The sequence below is a fragment of the Mesoplodon bidens genome, assembly GCF_964165515.1.
Source record: "Mesoplodon bidens genome assembly, chromosome: 12".
NCBI classification, from domain to species: domain Eukaryota; kingdom Metazoa; phylum Chordata; class Mammalia; order Artiodactyla; family Ziphiidae; genus Mesoplodon; species Mesoplodon bidens.
In genome coordinates this window covers 15506180-15522039 of record NC_138168.1, presented here as the reverse complement: position 1 = coordinate 15522039, position 15860 = coordinate 15506180, and the positions used below count along the sequence as shown (strand labels likewise).

At 34.0% G+C, this 15860-nt stretch overlaps 1 protein-coding gene across 1 annotated transcript in view; it reads left to right on the top strand.

The window, feature by feature from the left end:
- The window catches only part of ADGRB3 (adhesion G protein-coupled receptor B3), a gene marked incomplete at both ends in the record, with an annotated part of 792585 nt that overhangs the window by 300439 nt on the left and 476286 nt on the right, over positions 1-15860 (top strand). Inside the window, 2 exons of the mRNA XM_081251355.1 lie at positions 8001-8111; positions 12180-12341. Of these exons, the coding sequence (XP_081107481.1) occupies positions 8001-8111; positions 12180-12341 (273 nt within the window). The remainder of the gene's footprint in view (positions 1-8000; positions 8112-12179; positions 12342-15860) is intronic.

The window sequence follows — 15860 nt, the reverse complement described above, 5'->3', positions numbered from 1 at the left end:
AAGACGTTAACAAAGCAGCAAAAATAGTATTAATATCAAGCAAAATTGGACAAGAAAAAGTACTAATTAGGATGAAGAGGGGTGTTGTATTTTGACAGAAAATACCCCCCCGAAATCTAACATTTTCCCTCCCTTCACTATTTGTTGTGAAGTATATTTTGGATGGGAGATGACATCACACTGCAAAACCACTTCTAGGAGTCTTTCCTCTAGAGGCAAACCTCTGAAGGCAACATAGATGTAAATATCTGGCCACAGGAAAATAGAGAGGTATGGTATAATGAAAGCATGTTTATGTATTCTTGGGTCGTTTACAAAAATAAAAAGACATGTAAGATATAATATGACAATAGTGAATGGAATGAGAAAGAACAAACATTTTCTTAAGGGGTATAAAGAGACTAGATCAGTGTATAGCAAAATCAATTAAAATTGAAAGGAAAGAAAACTCTGAATTTAATAGAAGAGAAATCAATGAGACCACAGCATTTTTTTTGATATGGTGACCTGGCTTTTGAGTCAACCATTTTCATCTAAGTGGTCCTTTTAACCGATTTCTGTTGAATGATATGGATGAGACATGCAGTTAAATCAGTTTTATCTGAAGCAGTTTGTGAATGAAAGAGTGAAATTATAAGTTGTTAATCTGATAAATATATATTTGACTGCTTATAATGAAACTTTCCAAGGGATGGCTAGTAAATTTAATATTTGTGAAAGATTTTGTAAGCCTTGCCTATCAGACTAGGAATAACTATAAAATTTTCTCTCACAAAAACAATTTTTTGTCTATATCACCAGTGCCTAGAATCCTGTCTGGAATATAGTAATTGCTCATTTAATGTTTGTGGAACAAATGGACTCTATTCATGCTCAATGCCTTTGAAAGCATACTGTCTTCTAAAAAATCCCTCTCCAGCGTGGATGCTGGCTAAGGTGTTTAAATAAGTACTGTGCAATCTTGAGACCTCCCATGCAAAGTAAACCTTGCTTTGGTGCTTAGACATGCATCCAGGGAACTGTTCCACTATGTGTGACTTAAGAAAAGATTTAGAAGCAACTACAACTCAGTGTTTTACTTAGACTCAGGTGCCTGTGTGTCTCTGCACACCCCAGTCCACCTTGGTCAGAGCCTCTAGGCCTCCAGGTCTGCTGAGAGATGGCCTGTATGTTATGTTCACATGACAACTTCTGACCTGAGAAAATAATGCAATTTGAGAGCTTCAGAAGACCTCGGAGACCCTGTTCCTAGAATCCCCTTTTGCAACAGGAGAAAACGGGTTCGGAGAACTTCAGGTGTGATGCTCAAAACAGGAGCTGCATCTGCTGGTCTTCACTTTATTTGTCCACCCTGACAATTCAGCTGTAGCTCACATCTTAGTTTAATGGTCTTCCTTGTCTCTAGGTATTTGAAACACTGCTTTGAAATGGCTAATCATTTTTAGTTCTCTCTATAGAATGCCCCTTGGGCTTCAATACTGATAATGATAAATGATGGAAACAAGTTTGAATATATGTTAATTGATTATAAGGATAATTTATAGACTAGAAAGATACTGAAACTATTATCCACATGTATTCATGTGTCCCTGAAAAATAAGCTACAGTATTGAGAGGATATTTAAGATAGTATTATAGTTATTTTTAGAAATTACTGTAAGCACTATATGTATGTCTTAGTGGAATCATTTTCATTAAAAACTCAGTTTTGATATTTCTTTCAGTAAACATGTATACAATGATACTGTTGTAAACTAAAACATTATGTGATAAGACACAAAAATATAGCAATAAATGGTAAAACATGAGTAGAACTATTTATTTTGATATTTATAGATTCTCTAAACAATAAATTCTGTGGGAACAAAATGGATGAGTTTAAAAGCATAAATGACAGAGGAACTTCTCCTTTCTTACCTCCAGGTACAACCTTGAGATCATGTGAGTCACATGAAGGTGGTTTAAGTGCAGTAAATATGTTTCAGAACAATCCCGATACCAGTGCCTTATGAAAAAGCATGAAAAGTCCATTTCATGGCTTACCCACTGTGTATTTACGTTGAGATGTTTGGATTAAACAACCATTTACCTAATCTTTTAACTTTCAGTTGGAGTGTAGAATGTACTGATTATTCTCACGGGGTATCTTGTTAAATTATTTCTTTCAGTAAATATGCATTCAGTGATATTGCTTTAAGTTAAATTTTTCTGTGCTGTACTGTTATAGGAAATGAGATTGAACTTCAGCAAGTGGAAAAGTCCCATATGGATATGAGCCTTAATTTAAAAATCAAAGAGGAATCATTTTTCTTAAACATTCTAAATGAATACATAATATAATACATATAATACAATATGCATAATGTAATATTTATACAAAGGTAACATCTCTCAAAAATACCATACTAAATGTATCACATTTTTCAAGTATAAACTTTCTTATAAAACACTTCCCTGTAAACTTTTGGGGCACTGACAATTGCTCTAGTTGCCAATAATTTGGACCCAATGGTCCAAAGATGTACTCAACCTGCAGTAAGCTGGGACTTCTGATTCTTATCTAATGGTGGTACCCCATCCATTTGCTCCCCAGGCTTAGGAGCTGCTGGTGACCCATCTATCAAACCCAACCCCCTACCCAGTCACAAATAGTTGTATATGGACAATTGCAGTAGCTCTTCATAGTTTATGTTGCCTCTAATTTTGTTACCCTAGACTCTGCTCTCCATTCTTCAATTACAGTAATCTATCTAAAATTCAAATCAAACCATGATTTCTCACTCATTGCCTCTTAAACCCCTACAAAAGTTTCACATGTATTCATTTATTTTAAATATTTCTTAATATTAATTTTTGATTTTCTCAAAATTTATTTAAATATTTCCTGATATTTATTATATAATTGTCATTAATTTGAATTAATTCTTTGGAAATTGCCTTTCATCCACTTATTCTATTCCTGTTTGGTTCTTTGGGAAAGTGAAATTAGTGTATGTATAATTAACAGTAAAAAGCATTTCTTAAACAGCGTTCTTCAGAATTTCAGCTAATGATGTTTAATTTTAAAATTCCTTGTTTCCAATAGTTCATGTCAGTTCTAGAAATATCTTTGATGATGTAGACTCCAAAAGATAATACTATTTTTCCCAATCAGCTCTAGGTTTTCATAAAGCACCTGACTATATACGCACTCAACAAAGAGTTGTTGAGGGAGAGAAAACAATTTTTACGTCTAGTCATATTGCAAAAATATTTTAAAAATAATCTCAGAAAACAGAAGAATATCATAATAACTGATGATCCGGTCTTTTCTTCACTACCTAAATATCTCCAGGCCATCTTATGCACACAAAAAAATCTGCATGCAAAATAATTGTGCCAACTCTGTTTCCAGTAAGTGTAAAACTAAATGAATGAATGTAATAGCATACAAGTGCAGCTTAATGTTTTGATTAAGGTAAATAATTTTATGTATTTGAAAGGATCAGGCCATGTTTATTGGGTTTTCTTGGGTGTGAGAATATCCGAGACTATTTTTTACTTATGTTTGTAATTTTACTATCTAAAACAGTAAGTAATTGATAAATGTTTATTGACAAAAATTAAGCATTGTTTTAGGGCATTAAGCTTTGTTTTGGGACAGTGAGATTTAAGTTCTAAATAAAGTAATATTTCAATTATTTAAATAATAATCTGAATATATTTATCGACACAATAGCAACAATAGTTAACTCTGTTGACAAAAGAAATGTTGACCATCATAATCATACATAATTAACTTTTAAGTACTTCACTAAGAATTTTATTTTTTCCCCATTGAATTGTCCACCAAACAAATTAAAGAAATGGTTCTAGGCATCTAGAAACTTGCCTTTTGGAGAAGCAATTCTTAGCATGAAATTTATTTATAGAATAACTATTGAACCCCAGTTATATGAAAAACAGGAGGTGCTTTTAAAACTTGTAAGACATACTTCCTTCCCATATAAGTTCATAATCCAGTTCGGGGAATAAGACACAGTCTAATAAGTAAAAGCCCATTATTGATACAAAGCAGAAAAGTTAGGGCAGACAGAGGCTGATTCTGATTAGTTGGTTAGTTCATGGAGGTGGTGTCATTTGAGGTTGCCTTGGAGAGGGCTTTATTTCAGGCATGGCTACAGGAGCAGGTGTTTCAGGTGGAGGAAAATAAGAGAAAGGTTGCATTGGCTTGACCATTTCCATGACAAAAAGTAGTGCAATTTGGCTGTAGATTAAAAGTACGGCATATCTCTGAGAGTTTCTTGAGAAGCAACAGTGGGCTAGAATAGTTTCTGTAGAAATGAGAAGGAAAGCTAGCTAACAATGTGAAGTTAATATTTATATTGCAAGATAATTTGCAGTAATAACTGTTATCGACTAATTTGTTGTTCTACTTGTCCATACATTGAAGAAAAATATGGTAAAATAACAAATGGATATGTGTGTTTTTAACTTTTTGATGACTTCACATTATTATAACCCTTCATTTCCAGACAAAAACTTCATGACTGACAATTGACTACCAAGAGTCAGTTTCCAAGTGTATTTGTTTCTTAATGATCTACTTATAATATTCCTGGATGGGGGAAGAAAAGACATAGAACTATACCTAAAGCAACAGATATTCAAAACCTTTTTTTCATGTGACTTTGATTGTATCGTACTTCCAGAGACTACTGCTTTTTATTGAGAAGCACAGTGAAAGAGTGTATATGAGAAAATGTGCCTAAACATGGAAAGCCATATGAGTTTTATATATGAACGCAGTTATTTATTCACCACTTCATCGATACCATCAACATAAAGATATAGGAAATAACCCAGTATTTTCATAAGCCATGTACCATATGTACATATACAATATTATGCTGTACATGACTACATTTGATTCCATAACTTGCTTTTTATTGCTTTCACTAAAGCAGATCATCTTTTTATTTGGCTATGCTGTTTTTCTCGTGTAACTAATGTAGTATATGATATTTGCCACCTCAGAATCATTTGAATATAAATCAACAACCATGAAGAACTTATATTATTCAGAAAGCATAACACACTAAAGGTTTACCTCAACCCATATTCACTAAATAAGAGAATAATAGCAAAAATTATAGCTTTTTCTCCCTAAGTTTAGATGATCCAATTGGCCTTTATATTCATGAGAAATCAAGAAGATGATATCATCTTGAAAGAGAGCACGAATATTTTGAAAGTATTCCATTGTGAGAAATGGATGGAGCCATAACATTTGTTGTTAAATTTTACCATTGACAACCCTTAAACAAAGAAGTTTTTTTTTCAAACACTTGGCACATAAACATTGGCAGAAGAATCTCACTTAATTAGATAAGAGTTTACGTGTTTCACTTACAAATTAGGATTGTTTTAGGTTTGAAACAATCCATCTAGCACATTAAAAAATACCACCATAGTGTTGCTTTTCCATCTGAGAAAAAGAAGTATATTGTTAGCGTGTCTTCTATCTTATAGAGAATTTAGTTATATCAAGACCTCATATTATTGAATAGTTTTAATTTTTTAAGTAAGTTTTAATATAAAGTATATTGATAGCAATAATCAGAAAATTTATTTTAAACTTTCAATTATGTAAAACTTAGGTAATCAAGTCCACTGATGATTGAAAATTTTCTTAAATGCTGTGACCCATGATAAGGTATTGGCACTAATGCTCAAATAACATTGATTATTAATAAGTAGAAGTGACTAGAGTGAAGAATATAGAAATTTAATTTGTAATATAAAATTTGTAATTTGTATTTGAGAAGCTTCAATTACATTCCAGCTAATAATATGAAATAGTTCACTGAAAAAACTAATGCCTATTTTAAAAAAAATAGTACGTTACTTGTGTTTAAATTTCAGAAATCATTAAAAATTGAATATGACACTTTTAAAATGATCTCAGAGCCAATCTATATCCTCAGGTCCCTAAATTTCAGGATCATAGTCCCTGTAAACTATTTTTCCTTAGAAAACAAATTGCAGGCTATTATCGTGATGCCACCGAGTTGAAGAATTGTCTTCTACTAGAACAGGTAATAAAGTTACCTTGTAGTTAGGAAGTTGTAGGCATGGGATACTTTCTTTGGTGTCCTTTGCTCTCCGGGTGCCAAAACTACCTTAGTGTAAGCATCAGAGCCCCCAGATTACTTATGTGAACATGTGCTCTGACTCAGATGCCCTAAATGATAGACACACACGTACACAATTTAAATGATAAATTCAAGAGGACAGAAGGTAAAGCATACTGTTAATAAAAAATTACTATTAAATTTCTTTTGCTATTTTCAGATACAGAGAAATTTCAGTTATATATTGTATTTCAAAATATTGGATAGTGCAGGAGTCTAGATATAAATTTTCTATGTGGTCACTTTCCAAAATCATTAAATGATAGGTGATTAGATACTTCTCATTAGCAGAATGAAGCATGGTTTAGGCAGCACATAACGTACACATAAATGATTGGAATGAAAGGATGTTGGCAGTAATGGAAAACAGTGGTGGATTTTACGAGATTAAACCAACTGACATTTTATGAAAATTTCCATTTCCTGCCTTGGATTTTATCTAAACTGACAAAAACAAATACACGTTTAGATTTCTCAGATTTCTCAGGGGATGTTCTCTTGTGTAGAATACCTGGAAAGAATTTCTGACAAATCAATCTGTCAGAAGCCATATTTTAATATTTATGAGGAAATCTGCCAGGCTGGACAAAATCATGTGCTAGTCTTTTCTCCTTGCATAAAAGATCAGAGTTGTGCATAAAAAAAAATACACTGCTTAATCGTACAAGGTACATTGTAATATTTTAGCAGAAGATGATTTAAAGATGGATGGGAAAAGCCAAAACAATAAGCTGGTGAAATTATCCATTCCTAAATGTTGACATTATTATCAGTTCTAGCAATCTATTTGCACTATCATTAGAACACATTTTACCCAGTCATGTGTGTCATGTATGAAAGACCTGGTGTTAAAGACCCAAAAGTTTTCTTGGAACATTGAGCACAACTGACCCCTGCCCCTCAGCAATGCTCTTCCCCCACCTACAGTCCTGTGAGCCAGAATTAACCACTCCATTCATCAGGCTTTGGTTTTATTCAAATTATTTTACAGTAACAGTGAAATAAGCATGGAATGCTTACAGAGTTCTAAGCATATAGATTAAAAAATATATGCTATGTGAAATCTATTCTTTTGTTCAGCTTACTTTTTCTCTCCCCCATCTGTCTCTGAGTTAGGCCCAGATTATTTTACTTTCCTAGGAGGTATATGTTGAAAGGATTAAATAACAAAAACCTGGAGTCATTCTCTCTCTTAAACATAACTTTTAAAAGAGAAAACACTCTCTTCCAAGTGGTTAGAAAAGGGATGAAGAATTATGTGGGCACAAGGCAGGAGAGAATGAGAGTTATCTAAGCCACCATTTTCTATAAGCTTTGGAGGACACTAAGGGCAACCTCGTCTTTGGGAAAATAGTCCATCAAGTGAATGTTTGCCTTAGGTAAGCTAGGTTACAGGATTACTCACTCCTCAAGGAAGTGCTGAAAAAACTTGTCGGGGTGATTATTCTTCAGCAAAGCAGTAACTGGTTTGCATCAGGATTCCATCTCTGAAAAACAAAAGTTAGTCCTGTGTTTGTATTTTTTCTCATGTATTGCTTTAAAACACGATCAGAAAAGAATACACTATTTCTGTTACTTCAGCTGACTTAAAACTTGATGTGTCATTTCACTGACTGTAAGCATTGTTTCTTGAAACCTTGTTCTTGTTTACAGATTTTGTTGACTTGAGTTTAGAAATGTTCCAAGCAGATCAGACTAAAAAATTTAGAATCGTGGATTTAATCAGTAACTTCTAGGTCTGTGTAGGAACATATTGCATGAGACAGTGATGTAATTTGTGAGAAATGTCTACACACAAGCTTTCATATACCTTTATTCTGTCTTTAGAATTTGGAATGATGGGAGATCATACAATTAAAAGTCAGCGACCTCGATCTGTTCATGAAAAAAGGGTCCCTCAGGAACAAGCTGATGCTGCTAAATTTATGGCACAAACTGGTAATACGTTAGTTACATTTTTCTATTTATTATTGTTAATTTAATGAAACCACTGCATGTCTTCATAATCTTTTGCTGCACATTTGTCAGTTTTTGGAGCTGATATTTTTTTGAGCCATTTTTTTTTTGTCACCAGTTAAAGTCCATAAATGGAGTAGCTGTGAACTGAAAAGTGCACAAAAAATGTGTAAGATTTATTTTGCTTTCATTGTGGGACATTTAGGATTTACATATTATTATTTACTTATGTTAATTAACATAGTTTTTAAAATGCATACTTTGACACGAGGCAATTATAAAGCTAAACAGAGCAGGTTTTTAAGTTTTTGCCCTTAAATATTTTCTGAGATTATACTTTCGCTAGATGTTAAGGTAGTCTGAATAAATACAGCTCAGTATAACACAATAGAATTCTACAAAAGTTGTTTTATTTATACTTTTCTATTTGTCTTTCAAACCAAGAAATTGGTGTTGCATGTAAATAATGATGAGTAATTGCTAGCATTAATTTGAGAATAAAGAATAATGCAATAGGGGTAAAACTGAATAATAAAATACAATATATTTTTATGTTAGTCATGAGGAAAAACAAAGCAAAAGCTATCAGACTGTATAACTTAAGAATTACTTCTCAAAATGAGTAACCTGGCCTCTTCAATCATTATGATCAGTCAACCCAGTATTTAAAAACAAACTTTCTATAAAGTAATAATGTGACTGGCAATGTTTTTAGAAGAGTAATATTTAGTAAAGTCACATTACTTTATCAAAATAACTTGACCATTTGGGTCAGTTTGGTAACTGAGATAGGCTAGTTTGGACATAATTGTACAATGCTCAAATAGGCTAGGACACAGCTGTATTTATAGTCGATGGAAGTGAAATGCCATGATAAGATATAGATATTTAATATAGACATCTAAATTAAATACCAACAAGATGGCTTAAGACATCTTAATTACACATACTGATGCTTTTTAACATCATAGTTATCAAATGATCTTATAAACATATTTAGGAAAGTAGTCTTTTATTCCAGTGGGGAAAATAGTATATCACATGTAATCTAAAACAGAAAAATAAAATTGTGTGTTTCTAATTTCATGATTTTAACATACTAGCAACATTTTTTATTAGTATTTTGTTTATAGTTTAAAATGCACTCCCATACCTTACCTCATTTAATCCTCACAAATAGGTTTTGAGGTAGATGTATTACTCATTTTATTGAGAGGTTCAGAGAAATAAAGTGACTTTCTCAAGGTCACAGAGCTAATATGCAGTAGCTTTCCATCAACGACAGAACTTCTGACTTTAATAGCAGTGCTTTTTCAGTTTCCTTTCCTGTTTCGCGTCAGAATAAAGAGCCTTAATAGAACCTTAGATACTGAATCCTTCTACATAATGTGTAATATGCCTTAAGTTACAAGTTAAGGAACCAAATTAGTTTGTGTTATCTCCAAAGACATATATATTAAAAATAGTATACCATACTGTCTTAATGTCAGTGAATTTTTTACAGAATATCTTTGCTATAAAGTATTTCTCACAAAGCCCCAATGTGCTTGACTAGAACAGCCTTCATGCCTTTTGGGATGAGGCTGTAGCAGCATGGAAATCATAACTATTTCATGGAAATGTCACTTGAAATTATAGATTGAGACATAACGGGGCCATTTTGGTAGGTGGGCCAGTATTTCAATGGCAAGATTTGATTCAGAATTTGGAAGCCCATATATATCTTATTCATTTATTTGTTTTGGTTTTGATCAACAAAACGAACCACCAGTTTGAGGGGGAGTGAATAATGCCAATTCTGAGCACTAATTATCAATCCCTCATGACTCAGTCATCATTATCTAGCTTGTTTAACATCATTGTAGCTTCATACATTCAGAAGCAACCCTAAATTTAAAAAATTTTACAGAAATGAACATAAAAATAGTTCTTGATCCTGACTCATTACTCAGTTTAATTAAACTTTCTTTTCCTGCCATCATAACAATGCAATGCTCTTGTGGAAAAACAGAACTGATTGTATTCATAAACTTTATCATTTTACTTATTATAGAATTCACAAGGTTCAAGGTTTTCTGGCTTTTAATTAATCACATTCAACCATAATATTTCTACTTCACTTAATCTCATCACAAACACAGGTTGAAATATCACAAGAAAAATAATTGCATTAGATTTTCCCCAACTTTAAGCTTAATTTTTTTTCCCTGCTAAATATATATGTGCACGTATATATATATGGGTAGATATTTTTTAACCATTGTCATATTATAGGGTTTCTAAAATAATTATTTTAACCTTGATAGAGTATTCTTTCATGTAAAAGAACAAACTATGAGGCATAGCTTTAAATATTATTCAAATGGTCATTGAATAACATTTTTATAGATTAGTTATATATAAATTGGTAAAGGCAAAAAATATTGAAATAATCAAGGGTGATGTATAGAGCATGACCAGGACAAACACTGATCACAACACTGAAAAGATGTCCTATTTAATATAATATGTCATCCCAGTTACCACTGTGCCCTTATGATATATATCCAGTTATAAATGCATTATATTATTCACACCTCTGGGTGCATACTGCAGACCAGTATAAGAACAAATGCTTCCAAACGGTTCTACTCAAAGTGTGCCTGTCTGTGACCTAGTTGTCATGGGCCCTAGAGGAGATAAGAAGCTTACACCAGAATGTAACTTGAACTACTTTATCAAACACATGTTTTATTTCACCTGACTCTTTTTTTTTGGAAAAAGAACTCAGTGATCAGCAAGTTGAGTTACACTCTGGTCCAAACTTCATCTGTCTTAGAGTCCCAGCCCGTGAGCCAGGTGCCTTGAGTTGCACTGCAAATCATTTCTAAGTCATGTATTAACCTTTCCAAAAAAGGTGGAAAATGGATCATCATACTCTATCAGTTGAATTCTCTGCTAAATGCAAATCAGATTCTAAACAGAATCTGTAAAATATAAATTGCTCCTTGAGTTATATAATCAGTGATGCAGAGTTTTCAGAACACTTCACCAAGTGAAGCAAAAGTAGTCTTCTTCAACAAAGTCTAAATTTAATTTAACTAGTTCCTGCCAGCAGATAAATGGCCCAATTTTGTATTTGTAAAAAAGCAACTGCAAGTTTTCAAATTAGAGTTAAAAATCTATCCTGAACACCATTCCAGAATAGAATTAGAAGCCTGTTGAGATGGTCTTAGAAATTCTTGACTTTAAGTCTCCTTGGGACATGACTTTGGATTATAATAGAACTTAGATGTAGTTTCAGGGTGATGCCTACTCCAAGAAAGTTAATGAATTCAAACATTCAGTGACTTTTAAAGCCTTATTTTTTAAGTAAATTTTAGTTCCAGGTTAAATTAAGAGAAATCATAGAGGAATTTTCCTTCATTTCAAGTAAAACTTACTTCTCTACTGTATATCATCATGGGGAAAATTGTGAGCAGAATGTTTTTGAACAAATTATCACAAAATAAATAGCTGTCATAGGATGAAAACGTAGGAATTGCACAAGGAATAAATTATAAACAAGTGTGAGTATTCAACACAATAAAAATTAGATATGCCCAAACTCCCAGAGCCCTACCTCATCCAGCATTAGAAAGGAGATTATGGAACAAATGACTGGGGAAGGATACGTCTATATATTCCTACTCACCAAAGCCAGAGTAAGTTTAGCAATACATTTTGTTTCCTCTTCCGTCAAAGGACAAAGCTTTAGATTGACTTGAAGAAAATTGCTCCAACAATCATTCTTGAAAAATGCTGACTTGTCCCTTCATAGCATCCATGGCCCAGTGGATTTGTGAAGTGGAGTCTTGCTAACAAGGTTATAGCTAACTTGGATCTTGCATCAGTGTAATAGTATCTCTCTTTAAGTTTCTTTTTCTCTGAAATGTTTTTGTGTACCTTTGATGTACTGTCATGTTTTTACATTGAAATTTTTCTTGTATGTCATAATGTCAGTTTGGTATAATGCTTACTAGATGAATATTCAATACAGTATTTCATGTTTATTTGTTGTCTTGCACACAGGTGAATCTGGCGTGGAAGAGTGGTCCCAGTGGAGCACATGCTCAGTTACTTGTGGTCAGGGGTCGCAGGTGCGAACCAGAACTTGTGTATCACCTTACGGGACACACTGCAGCGGCCCATTAAGAGAATCAAGGGTTTGCAATAACACTGCCCTCTGTCCAGGTAGTGTTAGCAGCAACTACAACTGTGGATGTTATTGAATTGTGTCATGCTACGCATTTGGAACGATGTGTTATTTTCATATGAACCTGGTATCGGCATTTTAATTAGAGTGGATAAGTGTAATTTGTATTCAACTGTGAAATTTTATTATGTATATGATTCTTTCCGCTTTCAGAGCAGCCAAGAAATTACAAAAGTGTCTCCCTACTCACTACAGCTATAAGCTTGAAATTCTGTATCTGTTTCTAATGGTATTTAAGGTTCCAATTCTTTCCTTATTTTAGATGGTGAAAATGTCCGATTGAATGTTGGAGGAATATTGAAATTTGTCAGCAGCCTGGAAATGTGATCAGTACCCAGTGTTTAAAGCAGTGGTTGATACAGCCTTTAAGGCAGTCAGCTATTTTCCTATCACTTATTTGACCCCATCAGGGGAAAATAGTGCCCCGGGACAAAGGACTTTCTGTTAGTTTATTTCATTCAAGTGACTACCCTCATCAGAGCCATCCTCTGCTCTGTAAACTTAAAGTCACTAATGGAAAAAAAAAAAAAACTTTCATGTTAAATGGAGCATAACGTAATAGCTTACCCACTTAGGATCAGATTTCCCATGTTACATCAACATTGTTTTGTCCGTCGGTGCATACATGCATATTATAAGCATTTCTTCTTCTCAGACCACTGACTTTCATGTAAAAATAAGTACTAAAAGGATTCTGGGCTTTCTTTCAAGAAGTCCGAAGCACATAATCCTGTGAATCTCCTGGTCTGTGTTTCTGCTCAGCCATTTGGTGGATGGGTGATGCCGACTCAGACCACTGCAGTTGACAATGGACTTGCATTCACAGCCCTCCCAGAGGCCTCTGGAGTGAAGTGGGCACAAAGATAGGGCCTGGCACTACAGCCGCCTTTCATCTGGTGAAGTGTGCTTAAGTCTTTTGGCAAGTTCCATCTCCAGAGAAGCCTAATTCTGCAGTTGCTAAAAGCAAGAGCACAGAGTGGGTGGCATAGGGGAGGGGCAGGGACAATCCCAATTTCCCAGAAGAAGGGACGAGGGCAACCCATTCAAAAACAATTTGGAGAATGAGCTGCTTAATAGGTAGAGAGTTTGGATTTGCAGAATGAAAAATTTCTGGAGACCTGTTTCCCAACACTATGAATATACTTAACACTGCTGAACTGTACATTTTAAAAGGATTAGATGATACATTTTCCAATAAAAGAAAAGGCAAGCTGGAAAAAATAAAAGGGGAAGGAAATGGTGGGCAGTCGTGGAGGAAGGATGCTGCAGTGAGATGGGAGATCCCTTTGCTACAGGCTTGGGAGGCACAAAGCAGTAGACAAAGGTAGAATTAAAAGATAAAATAGGCAGAATAAAAAGAAATATATATATATATATATTCATAACTGAATCACTTTGATGTATACCTGAAACATTGTTAATCAACTATTCTTCAATTTAAAAAATAAGATAAACAGGGCAGAAAAGTATGAGGGAGGGAAGACAGAATTAGTAGGAAAAGAGCAATGGTTCCACTGAAAATAAGAAAAGTCAGTGAGAATCAGAGGGAATCAGACTAGATGAGAAAGAACATGAAATGAAACATAAAAAGATAACAGAGGGGGGAAATGCTTAAGGAGATCATGGGTGGGGAAGACAACGAAAAAAGATGACAATAACAGGGGTCACAGAGCAAACATACTCACGTACATTAGTCAAGAGAAGGGAAACGAGCAGTAAGGAGATGGGCATTTTAGGAATTGTAATGTGTCTAAATTTTATAGGTAAAAGGACCTCATGAGGAAATGTTAGTGGATTTTCAGGTGGGTGTGGGTTAAGTGCATTGCCTGGACTAGAACTTAAAGCTGGACCCTATTTACAGTATTTCATGTTAAGGGTTCCACGATCAAGTGCCCTGTACTCGGCAACAAGAAAAGTGTCAACAGAGAGTTAAGCTGTACTTGACATATACATTTACGTTGTCAGCATCCTTTTGAAGAGTCAAGATCCTTTCAACATACAGGGATAGACTCTAATGGCAAACAGATCCCCAAATGGAAGTCTGAGTGTGTTCTAACGTGTTCTCCACAGTTCTCCATTCAGAGCTTACTTTCCAAACACTAGTTATGAACACTCGCCTGGCTGACGTATGGAAATCTCCATCCTTCTGCCCGAGGCTGTTGATCCATCCCCTCACTGGGCGTGGAGACCATGTATAGTCGGACCAGTTTGCACTCCCTTTCACTCTGCCTCTCATGTCCAGAAAACTGAATAATATTCTATGATTATAAAGCTTTTCCTCAGTTTCTTAAACCTTCTAATATTATGCCTACTGAAGAAGTACATACTAATTACTGGTTTCTCTTCACCTTCGTATACGTATAGGTTTATCTTTTAAATTTGCTTAAATAGTACTGATGATAAGAAATACGTATCTTTTAATCATTGTTATAGTTCAGATGTTGAATTAAAGAAAATAAAAAGCACTTTGTTGATTTCTTTTTAATTTTCCAAACATGAAGAATAATTCAGCAACTTTATTATTTTAAAAATGTAGAATAAGTATCCCACTACAGGAAATTGTGATACCTTTCAGATGGTGATTGTGCTTGTTATGGAATATTTTGTGTTCGATATTTTGTTCAGTTATTTGTCATGCTGGTAAATATGTATGTGTTTACACAATATATAATGAAAACAGTGACAAAAAGTGAATTTAAAGCCTAACATAGTATGCTGAACAGTGTAAATATCTTTCTGAAATACTTTATTCCCAAGAAGAAAATTATCTCAGAAATAATCTACTTGTCACTCTGAATAAGCAAGGGTATTTGTTATTCAATTAATGCAAATGATACAAGGACAAACTGAATATTAATGTCACTTTTCACAAAATATGTGGGATGATAGAACTAGAGTTTATATTTATTTGTACTCTTAAAGACTAAGCAATAGTATTATAAATTAATAAACTTTCACCCACATTATTCACATTTAAAGAGTTTTTAAATTGTATAATAATGTTGTTTCTAATATGAATCCTAATATATCCAGCCTTTTACAAAATTGTTGCTCTGACATCATAGTGTCTTCAGAAACTCTTATTGCTCAGGGCAGAAAATGATCAGGATAAACAGAAAGTAAATTGAGAAAAATAGAGAGCTACATGAAATTATGTATTTACTGTCCTGGTTTCTGACTTACAGTTTTATGACCTCTTCCAGTATTTCTCAACCTTGGTACCACTGACATTTTGATATGGATAAACCTTTGTTGTGGGGCTGGCCTGAGGATTTGGGGATGTCTGGCAGCATCCCTGGCCTCTTCTCATTAGATACTAGTAGCCCCCTTTCTTCCCCTGAGCCGTGACAACCAAAAATGTCTCCGATGTTGCCAGATGTCTCCTGAGAGGGGGAGGTCATTATTGCCCCTGGTTGAGGACCACTAGTCTACGCTATATTCCAGTCTTTTAGAATAAAGCTGATTTAGGCTAAGGAATGGTTTTGATTTTTTTTTAA